Source organism: Portunus trituberculatus, chromosome 2 (assembly GCF_017591435.1).
Source record: "Portunus trituberculatus isolate SZX2019 chromosome 2, ASM1759143v1, whole genome shotgun sequence".
NCBI lineage: Eukaryota > Metazoa > Arthropoda > Malacostraca > Decapoda > Portunidae > Portunus > Portunus trituberculatus.
In genome coordinates, this window is record NC_059256.1 from 5,424,634 (window position 1) to 5,452,133 (window position 27,500).

Genomic DNA, 27,500 nt, shown 5'->3' on the forward strand with positions numbered 1-27,500 from the left:
ACCAACCTTAAAACACCAAAAAACACCCTCAAACACCAAAAACACCCTCAAAACACCCAAAATCACCCTCAATACACCCTCAAAACACACCTCAAACACCCCAAAACACCCTTAAACACCCAAACACCCTCAAAACACCAAAACACCTTCAAACACCCCAAACACCCTCAAAACACCCAGAAACACCTCAAACACACACCATGTCCCTGAGAGGCCCTGTGTTCCTAGAAACCCTTAAAACACCCTAAAATGCCTTAAAACCCTTCTCAACCCTTGAAACCCTTAAAACACCCTAGAAATCCTTAAAACACCCTAAATGCCTTAAAACCCTTCTCAACCCTTGAAACCCTTAAAACACCCCAAAATGGCTTAAAACATCATAAACACCCTTAAAACACCCTAAAATGCTTTAAAAAACCCTTCTCAATCCTTGAAAACTCTTAAAAACACCCTAAAATGCCTTAAAACATCATAAACACCCTTAAAACACCCTAAAATGCCTTAAAAAACCCTTCTCAACCCTTGAAAACCTTAAAAAACACCTTAAAATGGCTTAAAACATCATGAACACCCTTAAAACACCCTAAAATGCCTTAAAAAACCTTTCTCAACCCTTAAAACACCCCAAAATGCCTAAAACATCATAAACACCCTTAAAACACCCAAAAATGCCTTAAAAAATCCTTGAAAAACCTTAAAAACATCATAAACACCCTTAAAACACCCTTAAAACACCCCAAAACACCCCAAAGACCCCCTCAAAACACACACCATGTCCCTGAGAGGCCCTGTGTTCCCTGTGGTGGTCACGGTGGTTTAGCAGGGCAAGCAGCTCCTCTTCGTCCACCACCCTGCCAAACCTCCTCTCCCTCTGACTGGCTGCCTGGAACCTCCCCTCACCCTTAAAACACCCTTAAAACCCTTAACACCCTTGAAAACACCCTAAAATCCTTACATAAAACCACAAAAATGCCCTAAAATACCTTAAAACACCCTAGAAACCCTTAAAACACCCTAAAATGCCTTAAAAAACCCTTCCCAACCCTTGAAAACTCTTAAAACACCCTAAAATGCCTTAAAAAACCTTCTCAACCCTTGAAAACCCTTAAAAACACCCTAGAAACCCTTAAAACACCCTAAAATGCCTTAAAAAACCCTTCTCAACCCTTGAAAACTCTTAAAAACACCCTAAAATGCCTTAAAACATCATAAACACCCTTAAAACACCCTAAAATGCTTTAAAAACCTTTCTCAACCCTTAAAAACACCCCAAAATGCCTAAAACATCATAAACACCCTTAAAACACCCAAAAATGCCTTAAAAAATCCTTGAAAAACCTTAAAAACATCATAAACACCCTTAAAACACCCTCAAAACACCCAAAACACCCTCAAAACACACACCATGTCCCTGAGAGGCCCTGTGTTCCCTGTGGTGGTCACGGTGGTTTAGCAGGGCAAGCAGCTCCTCTTCGTCCACCACCCTGCCAAACCTCCTCTCCCTCTGACTGGCTGCCTGAAACTTGCCACTCTGTATGATCAATCTCTCAAGCTTTCTTTTTGTCGTGGCACGCTCCACAATTCTCTCATCCACGCTGGCTGCGGTGATCAGGCGGAGGACAAGGACTGGGGAGGTCTGGCCGATCCTGTGGCAGCGATCCTGGGCTTGTAGATCGCACTGGGGGTTCTGAATTGAAGGATCGGTCAAGTTTCGTTAGGTTAAAAAGTGCCAAAATATCTCGTAAAAATATATTACACACTATAAATGCACTCAGACGCACTCAAAACATTGCAAAACACACAAAAATGCATTGATAACACACTTGAAATATCCCTAAATGCCCAAAACACACTCAAACGCACTCAAAACATTGCAAAAAACACAAAAATGCATTGATAACACACTTGAAATATCTTTAAATGCCAAAAACACACTCAAAACACACTCAAATGCACTCAAAACATTGCAAATAACAAAAATGCATAGATAACACACTTGAAACATCTCCAAATGCCCAAAACACACTCAAAACACACTCAAATGCACCCAAACATTGCAAAAAACACAAAAATGCATTGATAACGCACTTGAAATATCCCTAAATGCCCAAAACACACTTAAAACACACTCAAAACTCAAAATACCCAAAAAAACACAAAAATGCATTGATAACACACTTGAAATATCCCTAAATGCCCAAAACACACTCAAACGCACCCAAAACATCCAAAAAAACACAATACATTGAAAACACACTCAAAACATACCAAAACACTCAAAACACTCTCAAACACCCAAAACCATCCCTAAAACACACTCCAAACATACCAAAACACTCAAAACACACTCAAAACCCCCAAACACCCTAAACACACCAAAACACCCCAAAAACACACCAAAACACCCTCAAACACACTCAAATACACACCACAAAACACACCAAAATACCTCAAAACACCCTAAAACACCCCCAAACACACCAAAACACCACCAAAACACTCAAAACACCCAAAACACCCAAAAAACCCCCAAAACACTCCCAAACACACCCAAAACCCCCAAACACCCCAAAAACACACCAAAACACCCCAAAACACACCAAAAAAACCCCAAAACATACCAATACACTCAAAACACACTTAAAACACCCCCAAACACCCTCAAACGCACCCAATCTGAGTCGTATATGATGACAGTGTCCGCAGAGGCCAAATTGACGCCCAGACCTCCTGCCCTGGTGCTCAGAAGGAAGAGAAAATCCCTAGAATCCTTTACATTGAAATCCTGGATGTCCTTCTGTCGATCCTCTACCTTCCGCTGACCATCCAGGCGCCGGTACCTGTTTGTAAGGGGGGCAGGGGGCCAGGAGGGGGCAGCAGGGGGCCAGGAGGGGGCAGGAGAGGAGAGAATAGGGGTAGGTTAGATAAATATTTATAATTTATGCATTGAAAACACTCAAAACACACTCAAACGCACCTAAAACACACTCAAACGCACCCAAAACACACTCAAACGCACTCAAAACACTGCAAATAACACAAAAATGCATTGAAAACATACTCAAAACACCCCAAAATGCCCAAAACACACTGCCCAAAACTGCAGAAAACACTGCATTGAAAACACTCAAAACACCCAAAATGTCCAAAACACACTGAAACGCACCCAAACACTGCAAAACACAAAATGCATTGAAAACATACTCAAAACACCCCAAAATGCCCAAAACACACTCAAACGCACCCAAAACACTGCAGAAAACACAAAAATGCATTGAAAACATACTCAAAACACCCCAAAATGCCTAAAACACCCCAAAATGCCCAAAACACTCAAAATACCCCAAAATGTCTAAAACACCCCAAAATGCCTCAAAAACACCCTTAAAAACACCAAAAACATCCTTAAAAACACCCTTAAAAACACCAAAAACACCCTTATAATATGAAAATCACCCTTAGAACCCCCAAAACACCCTTAAAACACCAAAACACCCTTAAAACACCAAAAGCATCCTTAAAACCCAAAACACCCTTAAAATATGAAAACACCCTTAAACCCCAAAATCACCCTTAAAACCCCAAAATCACCCTTAAAACACCAAAATCACCCTAAACCCCCAAACACCCATAAAACACCAAAAACACCCTTAATAACCCCCAAAACACCCTTAAAACACCCCAAAAAAACTTAAAAACACCAAAAAAAAACTTAAAAACACCCTTAAAACACCAAAACCCCTTAAACCCCCCCAAACAGCCCCACAAACCCCTCCTTACCTGAACTGTGGCCTGAGGGATAGATAGTCCTCAAGGATGTCGAGAAGGGAGGTCATTTGAGAGAAGAGAAGGACGCGGTGGTGGCGGTGGTACAGCTCCTTCAGCAGCTGGTCCAACACCTGCAGCTTGCCACAACACCCTACTACCTCCTCCGTCACCTGGGGGCAGCAGGGGGTGGCAGGGGATGTGGGGAGCAGGTTACGTTTAGTGAAAATGTGTTTTATTACGTCCATACTGCATTAAAACACCCAAAAACACACTCAAAACACACTAAAATTACCTCAAAACACCCAAAAAACACTCAAAACACACTAAAATTACCTCAAAACACCCAAAACACCCAAAACACACTATAATTACCTCAAAACACCCAAAACACACTAAAATTACCTCAAAACACCCAAAACACACTAATATTACCTCAAAACACCCCAAACACACTAAAATTACCTCAAAACACCCCAACACACTAAAATGACCTCAAAACACCCCAAAAACACCCAAAACACACACACAAAACACCTCAAATTACCTCACCCCAAAACACACTTAAATTACCTCAAAACACCCAAAACATCCCAAAACCACACAAAACACCCCAAAAACACCACAAACACACCTAAACACCCCAAACACACTAAAACATCCCAAAACACACCCAAAACACACTAAAACACACCAAAACACACCCAAATGACCCCAATTTAACCTAAAACACACCAAAAACACCACAAAACACACCAAAAACACACTAAAACATCCCAAAACACCCCAAAACACACCCAAATGACCCCAAAATAACCCAAAACACCCCAAACACCCCAAAAACACCCCAAAACACCCCAAACACTCCAAACACTCACCCGGAAGGTTCCATCAGGGTTGAGAGGATATTCGACAAGGTAAGGATGATTCACAATCCTTCGTAACTGCATCATTTTATTCTGCAGCTTGACCCGTACATGGAACACTGGTGGGCTGGAGAGAGAGAGAGAGAGAGAGAGAGAGAGAGAGAGAGAGAGAGAGAGAGAGAGAGAGAGAGAGAGAGAGAGAGAGAGAGTATTTGAGTGGTACAAAATAGTGAGGACTGTGGCCATTAATCTTGTGCCCTCCATACACCCTTGCTAATGTCAATAAAATGGTCTAATGGTGCACAAAACTCAAGGTAAAAATGTGTCCCAGTACTGAAGGGGTTAAAATAGTGAAGACTGTGGCCATTAACCCTTGCTAATGTCAATAAAATGGTCTAATGGTACACAAAACTCAAGATAAAAATGTGTCCCAGTACTGAAGGGGTTAAAATAGTGAAGACTGTGGCCATTAACCCTTGCTAATGTCAATAAAATGGTCTAATGGTACACAAAACTCGTAGTAAAAATGTGTCCCAGTACTGAAGGGGTTAAAATGGTGAAGACTGTGGCCATTAACCATTGCTAATGTCAATAAAATGGTCTAATGGTACACAAAACTCAAGGTAAAAATGTGTCCCAGTACTGAAGGGGTTAAAATAGTGAAGACTGAGGCCATTAATCTTGTGCCCTCCATACACCCTTGCTAATGTCAATAAAATGGTCTAATGGTACACAAAACTCATAGTAAAAATGTGTCCCAGTACTGAAGGGGTTAAAATAGTGAAGACTGTGGCCATTAACCCTTGCTAATGTCAATAAAATGGTCTAATGGTACACAAAACTCGTAGTAAAAATGTGTCCCAGTACTGAAGGGGTTAAAATAGTGAAGACTGTGGCCATTAACCCTTGCTAATGTCAATAAAATGGTCTAATGGTACACAAAACTCGTAGTAAAATGTGTCCCAGTACTGAAGGGGTTAAAATAGTGAAGACTGTGGCCATTAACCCTTGCTAATGTCAGTAAAATGGTCTAATGGTACACAAAACTCATAGTAAAAATGTGTCCCAGTACTGAAGGGGTTAAAATAGTGAAGACTGTGGCCATTAACCCTTGCTAATGTCAATAAAATGGTCTAATGGTGCACAAAACTCAGTAAAAATGTGTCCCAGTACTGAATGGGGCTAAGAAGGACTAATGGTGACTTGCCCAAACCATTAGCTATTAATAGAGCACTGGTGACTTTCTCTCTCTCTCTCTCTCTCTCTCAATCTCTCTTTCTCTGTCTATTTGTCTATCTCTCTTTTTCTCTCCCCATAAAACATCACATTCTCTCTCTCTCTCTCTCTCTCTCTCTCTCTCTACCTCTCACACTTCTCTCCCTCCTCTCTCTTTCCTCTGGCTCGGAAGAAATGCCTCAACCTCTCCTCCTCCTCCTCCTCCTTCCTCCATCCCTCCTCCTCCTCCTCCTCCTCCTCTTCCTCCTCCTGAAGGAAAATTTTGGCAGACGACTTGGCCTTCCTCACTGGCCTTCCTTTGTCATCATACTCTACCTCTTCCTCTCTCTTCTGCGGAGAGAGCGAGAGCGAGAGCGAGAGAGAGAGAGAGAGAGAGAGAGAGAGAGAGAGAGAGAGAGAGTTAATTAGTCAAAATATACACATACAAATACAAAACACTTATAAAAACAGTAGAATTTTATTAAACATCCTTTAAAACACAAAACACCAAAAACACCAAAAAAATTGAAAAAAAAACAAAATACACTATATTTAAAAAAAACGTAAGAAAAAAATAATAAAACACTCCAAACACACAAACACCAAAACACCCCAAAAAACACCAAACACCAATAACTCAATAAAACACCCATAAACCACCCAAAACCACCAAAAACACCCCAAAACCACCCAAAACACCTAAAAAAACCCCAAAACACCAAAACACCCATAAACCCACAAAACACCCCATAAACCCACAAAACACCCCATAAACCACCCAAAACCACTCAAACCCCCAAAACACCCATAAACACCCAAAACACCCCCAAAAACACAAAACACCAAAAACCCCATAAACCACCCAAAAACACCCAAAAAACCCACAAAAACACCCATAAACACCCCATAAACCCCCAAAAAACCATTAAAACCCCATTAAAACACGTACTTTGATAGCAAAAGCGTCCATGTTGCTGGTGAGTGTTGCGGTGTAGAGTCTGAGCTGCTGTGGTGTCATGGGGGTGTACACCAGGAGCTCTCTCTTTGGGGGGATGTCCAAACTAATATCCTTTTTAACTCGGCGCAGGAAAAACGGGCTTAAAATCTGCGTGGGAGAGGAAACGGTTGAGCTGGCTGTGTTTGGAATGTGTTTGGGTGTGTTTTGGGGTCATTTTGGTGTGTTTTGGGTGTTTTTGGTGTGTTTTTGTTTTTAAGTGTTTTCATGTGTTGGGGTGATTTTGTGTTTTTGGTGTGTTTGAGGTCATTTTGTGTGTTTGGGTGTGTTTTGTGTTTTGGTGTTTTGTGTGTTTTAGTGTTTTTGGTGTTTTGTTTTAGTGTGTTTTTTTGAGGTCATTTTGGTGTGTTTTGGGGTGTCTATGGTGTTTTGGGGTGTTTTGGTGTGTTTTGGGTGTGGTTTGGTGTGTTTAAGTGTGTTTTTGGGTGTGTTTGCCTTCAAAATGCCTTCAAACACACTAAAATTTCAAGATCGGAAAAATTGAAAATATGAAAAAACTACAACAAAATCACTCTCACTCACTCTCACACACTCTCCCTCACCTTCATAAGTGTGGAGATGACCTAGCTCTCTCTCTCTCTCTCTCTCTCTCTCTCTCTCTAAATATTCTCATCATGCAAACTTTACTCAAAAAATGCCTTAAAAAATCTCTCTCTCTCTCTCACTCTCACTCACTCTCCCTCACCTTCATAAGTGTGGAGATGACCTAGCCCCCTCTCTCTCTCTCTCTCTCTCTCTCTCTTTCTCTCTCTACAGCAAAAAAATCTCATTACCAAATCTTTAAAACTCAAAAAAACACAAAAAAACACCTTTAAAATCACTCTCACTCACTCTCTCACTCTGACCTTCATAAGTGTGGAGATGACCTAGCTCTCTCTCTCTCTCTCTCTCTCTCTCTCTCTCTCTCTCTCTCTCTCTCTACAGCAAAAAAATCTCATTACCAAATCTTTAAAACTCACAAAAACACAAAAAACACCTTTAAAATCACTCTCACTCACTCTCTCTCACTCTGACCTTCATAAGAGTGGAGATGACCTCTCTCTCTCTCTCTCTCTCTCTCTCTACAGCAAAAACATTACCAAATCTTTAAAACTCACAAAAACACAAAAAACACCTTTAAAATCACTCTCACTCACTCTCTCTCACTCTGACCTTCATAAGTGTGGAGATGACCTAGCTCTCTCTCTCTCTCTCTCTCTCTCTCTCTCTCTCTCTCTCTCTACAGCAAAAAAATCTCATTACCAAATCTTTAAAACTCACAAAAACACAAAAAACACCTTTAAAATCACTCTCACTCACTCTCTCTCACTCTGACCTTCATAAGAGTGGAGATGACCTAGCTCTCTCTCTCTCTCTCTCTCTCTCTCTACAGCAAAAAATCTCGTCATCAAATCTTTAAAACTCACAAAAACACAAAAACACCTTTAAAATCACTCACTCACTCTCCTCACTCTCACACTCACTCTGACCTTCATAAGCGTGGAGATGACCTGGCTCTCTCTCTCTCTCTCTCTAAAAAAAAGTCTCATTACCAAATCTTTAAAACTCACAAAACACAAAACACCTTTAAAATCACTCTCACTCACTCTCTCACTCTGACCTTCATAAGAGTGGAGATGACCTAAGCTCTCTCTCTCTCTCTCTCTCTCTCTCTCTCTCTCTACAGCAAAAACATTACCAAATCTTTAAAACTCACAAAACACAAAAACACCTTTAAAATCACTCTCACTCACTCTCTCTCACTCACCTTCATAAGAGTGGAGATGACCTAGCACTCTCTCTCTCTCTCTCTCTACAGCAAAAAAATCTGTCACCAAATCTTTAAAACTCACAAAAACACAAAAAACACCTTTAAAATCACTCTCACTCACTCTCTCTCACTCTGACCTTCATAAGAGTGGAGATGACCTAGCTCTCTCTCTCTCTCTCTACAGCAAAAAGTCTCATCACCATTAAATCTTTAAAACTCACAAAACACAAAAACACCTTTAAAATCACTCTCACTCACTCTCTCTCACTCTGACCTTCATAAGAGTGGAGATGACCTAGCTCTCTCTCTCTCTCTCTCTCTCTCTCTACAGCAAAAAAATCTCGTCATCAAATCTTTAAAACTCACAAAAACACAAAAAAACACCTTTAAAATCACTCTCACTCACTCTCCCTCACTCTGACCTTCATAAGAGTGGAGATGACCTAGCGCTCTCTCTCTCTCTCTCTCTCTCTACAGCAAAAATCTCATTACCAAATCTTTAAAACTCACAAAACACAAAAACACCTTTAAAATCACTCTCACTCACTCTCTCACTCTGACCTTCATAAGAGTGGAGATGACCTAGCTCTCTCTCTCTCTCTCTCTCTCTCTCTCTCTCTACAGCAAAAACATTACCAAATCTTTAAACTCACAAAACACAAAAACACCTTTAAAATCACTCTCACTCACTCTCTCTCACTCTCACCTTCATAAGAGTGGAGATGACCTAGCTCTCTCTCTCTCTCTCTCTCTACAGAAAAAAAATCTCGTCATCAAATCTTTAAAACTCACAAAAACACAAAAAAACACCTTTAAAATCACTCTCACTCACTCTCTCTCTCACTCTGACCTTCATAAGAGTGGAGATGACCTAGCGCTCTCTCTCTCTCTCTCTCTCTCTACAGCAAAAAAAGTCTCATCACCATTAAATCTTTAAAACTCACAAAAACACAAAAAACACCTTTAAAATCACTCTCACTCACTCTCTCTCACTCTGACCTTCATAAGAGTGGAGATGACCTAGCCCTCTCTCTCTCTCTCTCTCTCTCTCTTTCTCTCTCTACAGCAAAAAAAATCTCGTCATCAAATCTTTAAAACTCACAAAAACACAAAAAAACACCTTTAAAATCACTCTCACTCACTCTCCCTCACTCTGACCTTCATAAGAGTGGAGATGACCTAGCGCTCTCTCTCTCTCTCTCTCTCTACAGCAAAAAAATCTCATTACCAAATCTTTAAAACTCACAAAAACACAAAAAACGCCTTTAAAATCACTCTCACTCACTCTCTCTCACTCTGACCTTCATAAGAGTGGAGATGACCTAGCACTCTCTCTCTCTCTCTCTCTCTCTCTCTCTCTCTCTCAGCAAAAAAATCTCATTACCAGATCTTTAAAACTCACAAAAACACAAAAAAACACCTTTAAAATCACTCTCACTCACTCTCTCTCACTCTAACCTTCATAAGTGTGGAGATGACCTAGCCCTCTCTCTCTCTCTCTACAGCAAAAATCTCACCACCAAATCTTTAAAACTCACAAAAACACAAAAAACACCTTTAAAATCACTCTCACTCACTCTCCCTCACTCTGACCTTCATAAGAGTGGAGATGACCTCTCTCTCTCTCTCTCTCTCTCTCTCTCTCTCTCTACAGCAAAAAGTCTCATTACCAAATCTTTAAAACTCACAAAAACACAAAAAACACCTTTAAAATCACTCTCACTCACTCTCCCTCACTCTCACACACTCACTCTGACCTTCATAAGCGTGGAGATGACCTAGCACTCTCTCTCTCTCTCTCTCTACAGCAAAAAAATCTCATTACCAAATCTTTAAAACTCACAAAAACACAAAAAAACACCTTTAAAATCACTCTCACTCACTCTCTCTCACTCTGACCTTCATAAGAGTGGAGATGACCTAGCACTCTCTCTCTCTCTCTCTCTCTCTCTCTCAGCAAAAAAATCTGTCACCAAATCTTTAAAACTCACAAAAACACAAAAAACACCTTTAAAATCACTCTCACTCACTCTCTCTCACTCTGACCTTCATAAGAGTGGAGATGACCTGGCCCTCCTTCTCCTGCTGCAGTATCTTCTGGTCACTTCCTCCTCCAGCATCTCCGTCACGCTAAACCAAGATTCAAACACATCGAGAGAATCAAAAATATCTTGCATTAGGAAATTTAGGAGAGCCCAGAGCTCCGCCAGGCTGTTCTGCAGGGGTGTCCCGGTGAGAAGCAGCCTGTTCATTGGCGGGAAGGCATTCAGGGACCTGTTAGGGGCAGTTAGGGAGAGTTAGGAAGGTTTTACAGGCTGTTTAAGTAGGTTTTTATATTTTAGGTGTTTTAAAATGAAAATGTCATTATAACATGTCATAACCTTCTTAAAACATCCTTAAATATACCAAAACACGCTTAAAACCACCAAAACACCCTTAACAAACACCAAAACACCCTTAAAACCCCTAAAACACCCTTAAAAACTGGCAAAACACCCTTAAAACACCCTTAAACACACCAAACACTCTTAAAAACGTAACGCAACACTCTTAAAACACCCTTAAAAACCACCAAAACACCCTTAAAACACCCTTAAAACCACCAAACCACACCAAAAACACCCTTAAAACCCCCTTAAAACCACCAAAACACCCTTAAAACCACCAAAACCCCTTAAAACACCAAACACCCTTAAAACTTGACGCAACACTCACTTAGTTAGTCGGCACTTGTGATTTTTGAGCCTGTGACCTTCATCAACACAAAGGTACCTCCAGTTCTGTTGTTGTAAGGCCCTCACGTCCCTGATGATCACCTGGAGGGCACAAAAAGGTCAGAGTAAGGTCAGGAAGGTCAAGAAAAGGTCAAGGGATGTGCAGGATGGTCAGGAATATGGAATAGATCATGGAAGGTCAAGGAAGGGCATAAAAAGGTCAGGGAAGGTCAGGCTAAGGTCAAGCTAAGGTCAAGGGTGTTTAAGTATATAATTGTTCCCTTACACAGCCCTGAACACATGAAAAACACCCTTAAACACATCAAAACACACCAAAAACACACCAAACACACATCAAACACATCAAAACACACCCAAAACACATCAAAACACACCAAAACACATCAAAACACACAAAAACACACCAAACACCCAAAAAACACACCAAAACACCTTTAAACACATCAAAACACCCCAAAACACCCCAAAGCAGCCAAAACACCCCAAAACACACCAGAACATTCCAAAACACACCAAAACACACCAAAACACACCAAAACACCCAAAACACACCAAAACATCCCAAAACACACAAAACACACCAAACACCCAAAACACCAAAACACCCCAAACACACCCAAAACAGCCAAAACACCCAAACACACCAAAAACACCCCAAAACACACCAAAAACACCCAAACCTCCCAAAACACACCAAAACACCCCCAAAACACCCCAAATCACACACAAAAACACCCCAAACCCCCCCAAACGCACCTCATATGAAGTAACAACAACAGGCATGACTCGAACAGGACACCCCTCGACTTCCACCGCCTTTCTGATGAGTCTCCTCTTCTCCGTTCGCTCCTTCTCTGGCCCATGGTACAGCAAGGTCGGGATCTGGGGGTGGGGGCAGCATTAGGTGTTAGGAAGGATCTGCGGGGGAGGGGGGAGCATGACGAGGTGTTTGGAAGGATTAAAATCGCTATAACACACATTATTGTAGCGAATTTTGAGACTCGGTGCATGTCAAGGGTTTTGGACTGAGTGATAGGGAGAAACATGCTATGGAAATCTCAATCTCCTTACTGTCACAAACCTGAGTGCATTTCAAGGGATTTGGAGTAAGTGATAGGAAGAAACATGCTATGGAAATCTCAATCTCCTTACTGTCACAAACCTGAGTGCATTTCAAGGGATTTGGAATGAGTGACAGGGAGAAACATGCTATGGAAATCTCAACCTCCTTACTGTCACAAACCTGAGTGCATTTCAAGGGTTTTGGAATGAGTGACAGGGAGAAACATGCTATGGAAATCTCAACCTCCTTACTGTCACAAACCTGAGTGCATTTCAAGGGATTTGGACTGAGTGACAGGGAGAAACATGCTATGGAAATCTCAACCTCCTTACTGTCACAAACCTGAGTGCATTTCAAGGGATTTGGAGTGAGTGACAGGGAGAAACATGCTATATGAAGGCCTCCACTCACCGCAGGGGCAAAACGCTCAAACTCCGCCATCCAGTTCGGCAGGGTGGACAAGGGGGCACACACCAGGAAGGGGCCCGCCACCCCCTGCTCGACCAAATGGCAGATCAACGCGATAAACTGCACTGTCTTACCCAACCCCATCTCGTCTCCCAGAATGCCATTTATGCCGTTCTCGTAAAGGGTCTGTGGGGGAGAGAGAGGGAGAGAGAGAGAGAGAGAGAGAGAGAGAGAGAGAGAGAGAGAGAGAGAGAGAGTAGTGGTAGTAGTAGTAGCATTGTAAAATTTCGTCTCTCTCTCTCTCTCTCTCTCAAATTTTCTCATTCAGTCTCTCTCTCTCTCTCTCTCTCTCATTCACAAACTCAAACTCTCTCTCTCTCTCTCTCTCTCTCTCTCTCTCTCACTTGCAAATTTTCTCATTCAGTCTCTCTCTCTCTCTCTCTCACTTGCAAATTTTCTCATTCAGTCTCTCTCTCTCTCTCTCTCTCTCTCATTCACAAACTTACACTCTCTCTCTCTCTCTCTCTCTCACAATCTCTCTCTCTATCACAAAACCTAATCTCTCTCTCTCCCTATCATTCAGTCTCTCAAATTTTCTCTCCCTCATTCACACAAACTCTCTCTTATTCTGTTTCCTCACCCTCTCTCTCTCTCTCTCTCTCTCTCTCTCTCTCTCTCTCTCTCTCTCTCACCAGGAGCCACGAGAAACCATCCAGTTGATAATCTCGAAGTGTACCATTCTTGAAAAGCTTTGGTTGACACACTCTTGCGATCTCCTCCTCCTTATTCTTCTCTCCCTCTGCGTGCCTCTTCACTACCTGTTTGGGGGGGGCTGAGGGGTGAGTGCGGGTGTTTGTGTGGGTGTTGAGGGGGTGTAAAGGGTGTTTTTGTGTGTTTTTTGAGGGTTTTTGTGTGTTTTTTGGGTGTTTTTGTGTGGTTTTGGGTGTTTTGTGTGTTTTGGGTGTTTTGTGTGTTTTGGGGTTTTGGGTGTTTGTGGGGCTGAGGTGAGTGTGGGTGTTTGTGGGGTGTTGAGGGGTGTAAGGGTGTTTTGTGTGTTTTAGGGTTTGGTGTGTTTGGGGTGTTTAGGGGTTTGGTGTGTTTTGGGGTGTTTGTGGGGTTTTGGGGTGTTTGTGGGGCTGAGGGTGAGTGTGGGTGTTTGTGTGGGTGTTGAGGTGGTGTAAAGGGTGTTTTTGTGTGTTTTTTGAGTTTTGTGTGTTTTGGGTGTTTTGTGTGTTTTGAGGTTTTGTGTGTTTTTTGGGGTTTTGTGTTGTGTGGGCGAGGTGAGTGTGGGTGTTTGTGGGGTGTTATGTGGGTGTTGAGGGTGAAAAGGTGTTTTGTGTGTTTTAGGGTTTTGGTGTGCTTTTGGGTGTTTTGGTGTGTTTTTGTGTGTTTTTTGTGTGTTTTGAGGTGTGTGTGTGTTTTTGGTGTGTTTTGGTGTGTGTGTGTGTGTGTGTGTGTGTGTGTGTGTGTGTGTGTGTGTGTGTGTGTGTGTGTGTGTGTGTGTGTGTGTGTGTGTGTTTAGCGAAAAATATCAAACTTACTTATTACATCGAGACAGAGACAGAGAGAGAGAGAGACAGAGAGAGAGAGAGAGAGAGAGAGAGAGAGAGAGAGATAAACACACATACAGACATACATACATCTTCATCAATGACATCTGTAATTTGATAAGAAGATTCACCCTTCCTCCTCTTCCCTCCTCCTCCTCCTCCTCCTCCTCCTCCTCTTCCTCCTCTCCTCTTCCTCTTCCCACTCCCACTGCCTTGCGAATCTTGAGACGACACTGAGAGAGAGAGAGAGAGAGAGAGGTCAATATTTATCCATAAGAATGTTTTTGCTGTAAATAAAATAAATATAAAAATAATTTCTCAAAAAGAACCATCGAACCAGTCTTGAAATTCCTTGTGACTTAAATGGCCACAGTGTTTCAAAGCCCACAAATTTAAAAGGCCTGGTTATAAGAGTGTTTTTCCTATATTTAAAGCAGAAATCATAGTAAATCTCTCCATATAACCATTAAATTACCCTTAAAATAGTGAGGACTGTGGCCATTAATCTTGTGCCCTCCATACACCCTTGCTAATGTCAATAAAATGGTCTAATGGCACACAAAACTCAAGGTAAAAATGTGTCCCAGTACTGAAGGGGTTAAAATAGTGAAGACTGTGGCCATTAACCCTTGCTAATGTCAATAAAATGGTCTAATGGTACACAAAACTCTTAGTAAAAATGTGTCCCAGTACTGAAGGGGTTAAAATAGCGAAGACTGTGGCCATTAACCCTTACTAATGTCAATAAAATGGTCTAATGGTGCACAAAACTCAAGGTAAAAATGTGTCCCAGTACTGAAGGGGTTAAAATGGTGAAGACTGTGGCCATTAACCCTTGCTAATGTCAATAAAATGGTCTAATGGTACACAAAACTCGTAGTAAAAATGTGTCCCAGTACTGAAGGGGTTAAAATAGTGAAGACTGTGGCCATTAATCTTCTGCCCTCCTACTACTACTACTACTACTACTACTACTACTACTACTACTACTACTACTACTTACAATCAGACTGAGAGCTTCCATCATTTTCACTCTGAGTTGACTTGACGCTGAAAAATAAAATAAATAAAATGAGAGAGAGAGAGAGAGAGAGAGAGAGAGAGAGAGAGAGAGAGAGAGAGAGAGAGAGAGAGAGAGAGAGAAACAAGAATTTAACACACACAAAAACACACAATAGACATTTTAACCTAACGAGAGAGAGAGAAAGAGAAAGAGAGAGAGAGAGAGAGAGAGAGAGAGAGAGAGAGAGAGAGAGAGCTATCTTTAACCAAACACTCACCTTATACTGTTTAAATGCTTCTGTGTCTCAATCTGTTGCAGCAAAAACTCGCTATAAAACTGTGACTTAGTGAGAAGATGCATCAGTCTCTTGTACCTGAAGGAAGGACACCAGTTAACACCACTCTACACCACGCAACACCAGTCAACACCAGTCAACACCAGTCAACACCAGTCTACACCAGTCAACACCACTCTACACCACTCTACACCACGCAACACCAGTTAACACCACTCTACACCAGTTAACACCAGTCAACACCAGTCTACACCAGTCAACACCAGTCAACACCAGTCAACACCAGTCAACACCACTCTACACCAGTCAACACCAGTCAACACCAGTCTACACCACTCTACACCAGTCTACACCAGTCAACACCAGTCTACACCAAGAACACCAGTAATAACAATAATGATGATGATGATGATCTAGCTGCCACAATTACACCAGTTAACACCAGTCTACACCACGCAACACCAGTCAACACCAGTCTACACCAGTCAACACCAGTCTACACCAGTCTACACCAGTCAACACCACTCTACACCAGCCAACACCAGTCTACACCAGTCAACACCACTCTACACCAGTCTACACCAGTTTACACCAGTCTACACCAGTCTACACCAGTCAACACCAGTCTACACCAGTTAACACCACTCTACACCAGTCAACACCAGTCTACACCACGCAACACCAGTCTACACCAGTCTACATCAGTTAACACCAGTCAACACCAGTCTACACCAGTTAACACCAGTCAACACCACTCTACACCAGTCAACACCACTCTACACCAGTTTACACCAAGAACAACACCAGTAATAACAATAATGATGATGATGATGATCTAGCTGCCAGAATTACACCAGTTAACACCAGTCTACACCACTCTACACCAGTCAACACCAGTCAACACCAGTCAACACAACTCTACACCAGTCTACACCACTCTACACCAAGAACAACACCAGTAATAACAATAATGATGATGATGATGATCTAGCTGCCAGAATTACACCAGTTAACACCAGTCTACACCACTCTACACCAGTCAACACCAGTCAACACCAGTCAACACCACTCTACACCAGTCTACACCACTCTACACCAAGAACAACACCAGTAATAACAATAATGATGATGATGATGATCTAGCTGCCAGAATTACACCAGTTAACACCAGTCTACACCACTCTACACCAGTCAACACCAGTCAACACCAGTCAACACCACTCTACACCACTCTACACCAAGAACAACACCAGTAATAACAATAATGATGATGATGATGATCTAGCTGCCAGAATTACACCAGTTAACACCAGTCTACACCACTCTACACCAGTCAACACCAGTCAACACCACTCTACACCAGTTAACACCAGTCTACATCAGTTAACACCACTCTACACCAGTTAACACCAGTCTACATCAGTTAACACCACTCTACACCAGTCTACACCAGTCAACACCACTCTACACCAGTTTACACCAAGAACAACACCAGTAATAACAATAATGATGATGATGACGATCTAGCTGCCACAATTACACCAGTTAACACCAGTCTACACCACGCAACACCACTCTACACCAGTCTACACCAAGAACAACACCAGTCAACACCACTCTACACCAAGAACAACACCAATAATAACAATAATAATGATGATGACGATCTAGCTGCCACAATTACACCAGTTAACACCAGTCAACACCACTCTACACCAGTCTGCACCAGTTTATACCAAGAACAACACCAGTAATAACAATAATGATGATGATGACGATCTAGCTGCCACAATTACACCAGTTAACACCAGTCAACATCAGTCTACACCAGTCAACACCACTCTACACCAGTCTACACCAGTTTATACCAAGAACAACACCAGTAATAATAATAATGATGATGATGTTGATATTTAAATAGGGTTGAGAGAGAGAGAGAGAGAGAGAGAGAGAGAGAGAGAGAGAGAGAGAGAGAGAGAGAGAGAGAGAGAGAGAGAGAGAGAGAGAGAGAGAGAAGCATTAACATTTCAACATCAAAATTATAAACTTGAGAGAGAGAGAGAGAGAGAGAGAGAGAGAGAGAGAGAGAGAGAGAGAGAGAGAGAGAGAGAGAGAGAGAGAGAGAGAGAGAGAGCAAGCGATTAACATTTCAACATCAAAAATTATAAACTTGAGAGAGAGAGAGAGAGAGAGAGAGAGAGAGAGAGAGAGAGAGAGAGAGAGAGAGAGAGAGAGAGAGAGCGATTAACATTTCAACATCAAAAACATCAAAATTATAAACTTGAGAGAGAGAGAGAGAGAGAGAGAGAGAGAGAGAGAGAGAGAGAGAGAGAGAGAGAGAGAGAGAGAGAGAGAGATGTTACCTCTGTTCCTGTGAGTTCTCCTTCTCTCTCTCTCTGACAGTGGAGCGAAGTTTCTCCTCCTCCTCCCTGTTTGCCTCCTCCAGTTTGCTCTCTTCCTCCTCCATCTCCGAGCTCACTAAATGCCCTACACCTTACAAAAATAAATTAATTAGTAAAGAGAGAGAGAGAGAGAGAGAGAGAGAGAGAGAGAGAGAGAGAGAGAGAGAGAGAGAGAGAGAGAGAGGATTTAAAGACTCTCTCTCTCTTGCTCTCTGTCTCTTCTCTCTCTCTCTCTGTCTGTGTGTTTGTCTGTCTCTCTGTCTCTCTCTCTTCAAGTTAGGTTAAAACACACACACACACACACACACACACACACACAAAAATAGACATACATACATACAGACAGACACACACACACACACACACATACATACATACATACATACACACACACACACTTACTCTCTCCAATGAAGCCACGATCACTCTCCCTCTCTCTTTCTGTGGGCAGGTCCGGGGAGGTGCTGGGCCGGGCTGGAGAGAGGGAGAGGGCCGGGGTGGGGCCAGTCTGTCTGTACGTGTGAGTGTCGCCATCTGATAGGTGAGGTCAAATATTTACACTATTAATTCTTCATTGTTATTTTTATCACAGAGAGAGAGAGAGAGAGAGAGAGAGAGAGAGAGAGAGAGAGAGAGAGACACACACACACACACACACATTACATTTCCTTAAATTATATCAAAATTACATTAGGTCAGGTTAGGTTAGGTCAAATGTCCACCTACCACATCTCAACTTGGTGACCTCCGGCGCCTCCTCCTCGCTGGTGGTGGTGGTGGTGGTGGTGGTGGTGGTGGAGGGGTCACAGGGAAGGTCAGCCTGCTCTTGGGTCAAACTGCAGGTCACCTCGGCCATCTGCAACACAACGGGGGTCAATAAGGTCACTCACACACACACACACACACACACGTAAATCTGTTCTCTCTCTCTCTCTCTCTCACACACACACACACACACACACAAAAAATAACAAAAAACACGCAATTCACACGCAAAAACTCAAATTTCAACCTGCTAGTCTTAAAAACATGCCACCACCACCACCACCACAGCCCTTACCTTCCTGTTTAGGGTGGTGTGTGCGTGTTTGCGTGTGTTTGAGTGTCTGTGTGCGTGCAGGTCCAGCGGCGCCCTTCACACAGCCTACCACAGCGTACCACAGTCTACCACAGCATCCACAGGCACCAGAAACACAGGAACACCAAATGCTGTCTCGTCTAGGAAAGGGTGAGTTTTGGCGCGTAATCTTAGGCTGTCTCATTTTCCGGGAGGGTTCGTGTGTTTTTTGTGTTTTTTGGTGTTTTATTTAAGTTTTATGTAACTTTTTGTGTTTTTTTAAGTTGTGGTAATTATATAAAGAGTTTTTCATCCATTATTTATTAGATTTTTGTTTTATATTAGTGTTTTCTTTTAAAATGGTGTGTTCCAAGATTGTACCATGCCTCGCTGTTACACAATGCTGGGTGTTTGAGTTGTATAATACTGATGCAATGTTCCTTCTCCTCTTCCTCTTCCTCCTCCTTCTCCTCTTCCTCTTCCTCCTCCTCCTCCTCTTCCTCTTCCTCCTCCTCTTACTTCTCCTCCTCCTCCTCTTCCTCTTCTTAATATTAAACAAGGAAATTTTTAAAGATATAAAATTTATCTAAGATCTCACTGTCTGTCTGTCTGTATGTATGTATGTATGTGTATGTCCGTATGTCTGTATGTTCACACCAAACCTTTCATTAACACCTCAGAAGACACACATTTACACCCACACACACCCAGAACACCGCTCCAACACCCCCCAAAACACCCAAAAACACTCAAAACACACTCAAAACACCATACAACACCTCAAAATATCGCAAAACACAAAACTCACCAAAAAACACACGATAGGCAATATTACCACATCCACACCCAAATACACACCCAAACCACTTAGAAACACTCCAAACACACTCCAAACACCATGCAACACCTCAAAACGCCCTCAAACACACTCACAACACACCCAGATACTCAAACACACCTCTACACCACTTAAAACACTCAAAACTAACCCCAAACACACTCAAAACACCATGCAACACCTCAGAACGCCCTCAAACACACTCACAACACACCCAGATACTCAAACACACCTCTACACCACTTAAAACACTCAAAACTAACCCCAAACACACTCAAAACACCATGGAACACCTCAGAACACCCCCAAACACGCTCAAAACACCATGCAACACCTCAAAACGCCCTCAAACACACTCACAACACACCCAGATACTCAAACACACCTCTACATCACTTAAAACACTCAAAACTAACCCCAAACACACTCAAAACACCATGCAACACCTCAGAACACCCCCAAACACGCTCAAAACACCATGCAACACCTCAGAACACCCCAAACATACTCAAAACACCATGCAACACCTCAAAACGCCCTCAAACACACTCACAACACACCCAAATACTCAAACACACCTCTACACCACTTAAAACACTCAAAACTAACCCCAAACACACTCAAAACACCATGCAACACCTAAACACGCTTAAAACACCATGCAACACCTCAGAACGCCCTCAAACACACTCACAACACACCCAGATACTCAAACACACCTCTACACCACTTAAAACACTCAAAACTAACCCCAAACACACTCAAAACACCATGCAACACCTCAGAACTCTCTCAAACACACTCACAACACACCCAGATACTCAAACACACCTCTACATCACTTAAAACACTCAAAACTAACCCCAAACACACTCAAAACACCATGCAACACCTAAAACGCCCTCAAACACACTCACAACACACTCAAATAAAGGGTGTAGACGTGGGTGTTGGTGTGTGGTGTTGTTGTGTGGTGGTGTTGGTGGTGGTAGTCTCTCTCTCTCTCTCTCATGGTAAAAATGAGACAATTTAGAAGCATTTGTATATATATTGACAAGTATAATAATAATAATAATAATAATAATAATAATAATAATAATAACAGACAGACAGACAGACAGACATAGGAACTATAACAAAATAGTTAATAATCATAAATTCTACTACTACTACTACTACTACTACTACTACTACTACTACTACTATCAATATTTTCTCATAATTCTCCTTTTCCTCCTTCTAACACTCCCAAGGTGAAATAATGAGTTTTTCCATCTCACCACACCTGCAACACACCTGCAACACCCCAAAACACACCTGAAACCTTTAAAATCTTGCCTTCCACACCTGTAAATCCTTTTAAATGTACCACAACACACCTGAATGCTTAAAACTTTGCTTTCCACACCTGAAACACACCTGAACCTTAAATATTTTGCATACACACCTGTAATTCCTTTAAAAACACCTCAAAACACACCTGAACACACCTCAAACCTTAAAATTTAGCTTTTCACACCTGTAAACCTTTAAAAACACCTCAAAACACACCTGAACACACCTGAAACCTTTAAAATCTTGCCTTCCACACCTGTAAACCTTTAAAAACACCTCAAAGCACACCTGAACACACCTGAAACCTTTAAAATCTTGCCTTCCACACCTGTAAATCCTTTTAATCACCTCAAAACACACCTGAACACACCTGAAACCTTTAAAATCTTGCCTTCCACACCTGTAAATCCTTTTAAAACACCTCAAAACACCTGAATGCTTAAAATTTTGCCTTCCACACCTGTAAACCACCTTAAATCCTTCTAAAACACCATAAAACACACCTGAAACACTTCAAACACACACACCTGCGACAACACACACAACAGTCTTAGAACACAGCAGGTTTGCACATATGAAATACTTCCAACACTGTTTTCCACACCTGCTAATGCCCCAAACACCAGAAAAACACCAGAAAAACACACCTGCTGCTCTCAACACACCTCCAACACTCAATATACACCAAAACACACCTGAAATCTTTAAAATCTTGGTTTTCCACATCTGCTAATGCCCAAAACACCACAAAAACACCATAAAAACATCATTTTAACACACCCAAACACACTTGCTGCTCTTAACACACCTGAAATCTTTAAAATCTTGGTTTTCCACATCTGCTAATGCCCAAAACACCACAAAAACACCATAAAAACACCATTTTAACACATCCAAACACACTTGCTGCTCTCAACACACCTGAAATCTTTAAAATCTTGCTTTTCCACATCTGCTAATGCCCAAAACACCACCAAAACACCACAAAAACACCATTTTAACACATCCAAACACACTTGCTGCTCTCAACACACCTGAAATCTTTAAAATCTTGCTTTTCCACATCTGCTAATGCCCAAAACACCACCAAAACACCACTAAAACACCATTTTAACACATCCAAACACACTTGCTGCTCTCAACACACCTGAAATCTTTAAAATCTTGCTTTTCCACATCTGCTAATGCCCAAAACACCACCAAAACACCACTAAAACACCATTTTAACACACCCAAACACACCTGCTGCTCTTAACACACCTGAAATCTTTAAAATCTTGGCTTTTCACTATTGCAAACCTGAAAACACCTGAATTTTGTGATAATTAAATGTAAAACACGCCTGCCGTTTGAGAATATACTTTTCCACACCCGTTTTTTCTTGTTTTTATTCCCTAAAACATAAAAAAAACACCAAAAAACGCAATTAGTTTCGATTCGGTGTTTGAAATTTGCGTTTTTTTGTCGTAAATTAAAAAAACACCAAAAAAGTGATTAATTTTGATTCGGTGTTTGAAATTTGCGATTTTTTTGTCGTAAAAAAAAAAAAAACACCAAAAAACAATTAATTTAAATCTGGTGTTTTAAATTTGCGTTTTTTTAGTCGTAAAATAAAAAATAAACACCAAAAAAACACAATTAATTTTTGGTTCGATGTTTGAAATCTGCGTTTTTTTGTCATAAAAATTTTAAAAACACCAAAAAAACGCAATTAATTTAAATCTGGTGTTTTAAATTTGCATTTTTTGACATAAAATAAAACAAACACCAACAAAACGACATTACCTTAGCGTGTGTGCGTGAGTGTATGCGTTTGTGCGTGCGTGTGTGTCCGTACGTGCGTGTGTGTACGAACCGTGTCCTTATTAAAGCTATATTTAATTTCTCGCTTTAATTAAATCTATTTCTATTTCAGGCACATGTCTTATAAGGCTCCGTTTGTTTGTGTTTGTGTGTTTGTTTGTATGTTTGTTTGTATGTTTGTTTGTGCGTTTGTTTGTGCACATGAAGCAGGTGATGTGACACTGATACAAGGGCTCTCTCTCTCTCTCTCTCTCTCTCTCTCTCTCTCTCTCTCTCTCTCTCTCTCTCTCTCTCTCTCTCTCTCTCTCTCAGTTGAAATATTGTGCATGAGAGAGAGAGAGAGAGAGAGAGAGAGAGAGAGAGAGAGAGAGAGAGAGAGAGAGAGAGAGAGAGAGAGAGAGAGCCCTTCCTACAATAATACTGAATTTTCTACAATATCCTTATAAATAAATAAATAAAATAAATAAATAAATAAATAAAAACACCAATTTAAATATACATAATTAAAACACCCAAACACACACACACATACACACTAATACAGGAATTGTGTTTGGCGTGTTTTTTTTTTTGAGTGAATATTTTGTGTGTTTTAAAACGGAAAAACACACAAATTTATACAGGATTTGTGTTTGTGTGTTTTTTTTTTTACGAATATTTTGTGTTTTTTATGAATATTTTGTGTTTGTTTTTAATGAATATCTTGTGTGTTTTAAAATGGAAAAAACAAACACACTAATACTGGATTTGTGTATGTGTGTTTTTTAATGAATATTTTGTTTTAAAACAGAAAAACACAAATTTATATAGGATTTGTGTTTGTGTTTTTTTATGAGTATTTGTGTGTTTTAAAAGGAAAAACATCCAAACACACACTAATACAGGAACTGTGTTTGCGTGTTTTTTTTATAATATTTTGAGTGTTTTAAAACGGAAATCTCTCGAAGGAAACGATAAAACACGTCAAAAAAGCGAGAAAAAACATAACAACAACAAAACAGGAAAACAAACGATTAAACAAACGGATGGACAGAGATGGACAAACGGACAGACGGACAAACGGAGAGACGAATAAACAAACGCGAACAAAAAAAGACAAAAAATAAATTAAAAAAATACAAAAATATATAAAAAAAAAAAAAAAAAAAATAATAAAAAAAAACAAGTTATAAAAAAACACCAAAAATATTAAATTGCGAAAAAACACCATAAAACAAATTATCCCCAAAAAAAAAAAAAAAAAAAAAAAAACGAAATTATAAAAAACACCACAAAAATAATAAAAAAACACCAAAAAAACGAAATTATAAAAAAAACAAAATAAACGAAATTATAAAAAACACCAAAAAAACTAAAATCATACAAAAAAAACACCATAAAAAACGAAATTATAAAAAAAACAATAAAAACAAGAATTTAATAAACAAAGCAACAAAAAAACCACATAAATAAAATAAAAATAGAAAAAAAACAAACACAACAAACACAAAACAAATAAAACACACACACAAAAAAAAACACAAAATTAAAATGAGTAAGATTTAATGTGTTAAATTATTATTATTATTATTATTATTATTATTATTATTATTATTATTACAAACACAAATTACTTAAAATAAATAAAAAATAAAATAAAATAAATAAAATAAAATAAAATAAAATAAAAAATAAAATAAATAAAAGAAAAATTCGAAAATAAATAAAAAAAAATGAAAAATAATGAAAATAAATAAAAAAATGAGAAAAAATTGAAAAAATGAGAAAAATTGAAAAAAATGAGAAAAATTGAAAAAATGATAAAATGATAAAAATGAGAAAAAATGAGAAAAATTAGAAAAATGAAAAAAAAAATGAGAAAAGAAAAAAATGAAAAATATAAAAAATAACAATAATAAAAAAAATAAGAAAAATAAAGAAATAAAAAATAATAATAAAGAAAAAATGAGAAAAATTCAAAAATAAAGAAAAAAATGAATAAATTAATAAAAAATTGAAAAACTTAAAAAAAAAAAAAATTAGAGAAATGAAATGAGGAAAAAAACACTTCCCTAAAAAAAAAACACCTAAAAAAACACCAAAAAAATAAAAACAAAAAAAAACAAAAAATAAAAACTGATAAAACACCAATAAAACCCAAAAAAAACCACCAAAACAATAAAAGAAATAATAATAAAATAAAAAACACACAAAAGCATTAAAAACAGATAAAACATCGATAAAACACCAAAAAAAAACACCTGAACAAACAAACATCAACAACAATAACAACAACAACAACTAAAATTTAACTTATTATTAAAAATTCCTGACTTAAAACACCACCACCACCACCACCACCAAGGGAGGAGGAGGAGGAGGAGGAGGAGGAGGAGGAGGAGGAGGAGGAGGAGGAGGAGGAGGAGGAATGAAGGAAGAAGAAGAAGAAGAAGAAGAAGAAGAAGAGGAGGAGGAGGAGGAGGAGGAGGAGGAGGAGGAGGAGGAGGAGGAGGAGGAGGATATGGAGGAGGAGGAGGAGGAATGAAGGAAGAAGAAAACAAGAAGAAGAAGAGGAGGAGGAAGAGGAGGAGGAGGAGGAGGAGGAGGAGGAGGAGGAGGAGGAGGAGGAGGAGGAGGAGGAGGAGGAGGAGGAAGAAGGAAAGAAAAGAAAACAAGAAGAAGAAGAAGAAGAAGAAGAAGAAGAAGAAGAAGAAGAGGAGGAGGAGGAGGAGGAGGAGGAGGAGGAGGAGGAGGAGGAGGAGGAGAATTACATCCCATCTTCTACATCTTCCTCCGTCGCTGTTACTGGCCTCATACTCTCACTGGGGGGGATGTACCCGGGGGGGGAGCCAGCCCCTGGGAGAGAGAGAGAGAGAGAGAGAGAGAGAGAGAGAGAGAGAGAGATGTATTTATTTTGCATCTATTAATTTATTTCAAAGTTTATAAAAATAACACACACACACACACACACACACACACACACACACACACACACACACACACACACACAAACACCTCAGAACACTTTCAAACACCCCTAAAACACACCAAAACACCCCAAAACACCCAAAACACACCAAAACACCTCAAAACACACCAAATCACCTCAAAACACACCAAAACACACTAAAACACCTCAAAACACCCCAAAACACCCCAAAACACCCTAAAACACACCAAAACACACCACCCCAAAACACACCAAAACACCTCAAAACCCCAAAACATACCAAAAACACCCCAAAAACACCTCAAAACACCCCGAAAAACACTCATACACACCTCCAAACACCCCAAACACACACACACACACACACACACACACCTTACCTGAGTCAGCATCAGTGGGCCAGCAGGTGTGCAGCAGCAGGTGTAGGCAGACGTGGAGTACAGCAAAGAGAATATTGAAGATTCCGGTATAGAGAAATGTTCGTCCCCCCCCGACAGTGAAGAACAGGGCCCCCCCCACAAAGCCCCCCATCGCCACACCTGTAGGGATAAAACGCGCACGCTTGGATTGTCAGCAGGTATAAACACACACACGCACACACACACACACACACTAGTAGATAAATAAATAAAAACGCATCATACACATATACACACACAAGCTAAAAATTTAAATAACTCTTTAAAAACACAGGCAAACACACCTAAACACATCCAAACACATCTAAACGCATCCAAACACAGCACAAACACACTCAAAATCACAAAAAAACACAAAAAAAACAGAAAAACACAGAAAAACACCAAAAAACACACAAAAACACAAAAAAACACATAAATACACATCCAAACATACCTAAAAACACTCAAAAAACACACAAACGCACAAAAAACACCCAAAAACACGCAAAAACCACACAAACGCACCAAAAACACACAAACACACCAAAAAACACATCCAAACACCACACAACTCACCGATGCCTTCAAACGAGGCTCCCACAATGCCCTGCAGAGTGGCCTGCATGCCTGGGGGAGCCACTTGACTTGCATAAGACGTCATAGTGGCATAGAAAATTCCAAACGTAAATCCGTTTAGAAGCTCCACTGGCAGGAACACCCAGGGGTTGGAGATGGCGTAGTAAAGGACATAGCGAAGGCCAAACACCGCCACCACCAGGGACATGGCGTTTGCGTGTCCAAGCGTCCGTATGAAGAAGCCAGAGATGAAAAAAAACGGAAGCTCGCCACCAAAACACTGGACCCCCATCACAAGCCCCTGAAGGAGTTTGAGGTGCGGGAAATGGCAGTCCCATCCAAACGCGACATCCTCCACCAGCATCAGCTGCAAACGTAATGGTGTTTTATTGGTTAATTTATTTATTTTGTGGTTTTTTTTTTATGTAAGATATACACAAGCACTGCCAAACACTGCCAAACACCCAAAAAACACCCAAAAAAACACACAAAAA

At 40.4% G+C, this 27,500-nt stretch overlaps 2 protein-coding genes and 1 long non-coding RNA gene across 3 annotated transcripts in view; all 3 read right to left on the reverse strand.

Moving 5' to 3' along the window:
- LOC123503508 (lymphocyte-specific helicase-like) overlaps positions 1–19,322 on the reverse strand; it is a 20,052-nt gene extending 730 nt beyond the window's left edge. Inside the window, 19 exon segments of the mRNA XM_045253350.1 lie at positions 1,405–1,687; positions 2,672–2,840; positions 3,781–3,938; positions 4,644–4,758; positions 5,995–6,197; positions 6,796–6,951; positions 10,658–10,722; positions 10,725–10,885; positions 11,327–11,427; positions 12,103–12,228; positions 12,821–13,003; positions 13,510–13,635; positions 14,458–14,600; positions 15,371–15,417; positions 15,648–15,743; positions 18,029–18,158; positions 18,470–18,601; positions 18,794–18,923; positions 19,128–19,322. Coding sequence (XP_045109285.1) covers positions 1,405–1,687; positions 2,672–2,840; positions 3,781–3,938; positions 4,644–4,758; positions 5,995–6,197; positions 6,796–6,951; positions 10,658–10,722; positions 10,725–10,885; positions 11,327–11,427; positions 12,103–12,228; positions 12,821–13,003; positions 13,510–13,635; positions 14,458–14,600; positions 15,371–15,417; positions 15,648–15,743; positions 18,029–18,158; positions 18,470–18,601; positions 18,794–18,923 — 2,524 coding nt within the window. The 5' untranslated portion in view covers positions 19,128–19,322.
- A 1,876-nt stretch (positions 19,323–21,198) lies between these two features.
- LOC123503516 lies at positions 21,199–23,340 on the reverse strand. Its single transcript, XR_006674506.1, has 2 exons — positions 21,993–23,340; positions 21,199–21,962 (listed from the first exon to the last, which is right to left on the reverse strand). It is a non-coding gene; the product is annotated as an uncharacterized LOC123503516 (long non-coding RNA).
- A 2,437-nt stretch (positions 23,341–25,777) lies between these two features.
- The window catches only part of LOC123503526 (major facilitator superfamily domain-containing protein 6-A-like), a 6,530-nt gene continuing 4,807 nt past the window's right edge, over positions 25,778–27,500 (reverse strand). Inside the window, exons 8-10 of the mRNA XM_045253359.1 lie at positions 27,007–27,373; positions 26,410–26,568; positions 25,778–25,935 (exon numbers count right to left, since the gene is read on the reverse strand). Coding sequence (XP_045109294.1) covers positions 25,847–25,935; positions 26,410–26,568; positions 27,007–27,373 — 615 coding nt within the window. The 3' untranslated portion in view covers positions 25,778–25,846. The remainder of the gene's footprint in view (positions 25,936–26,409; positions 26,569–27,006; positions 27,374–27,500) is intronic.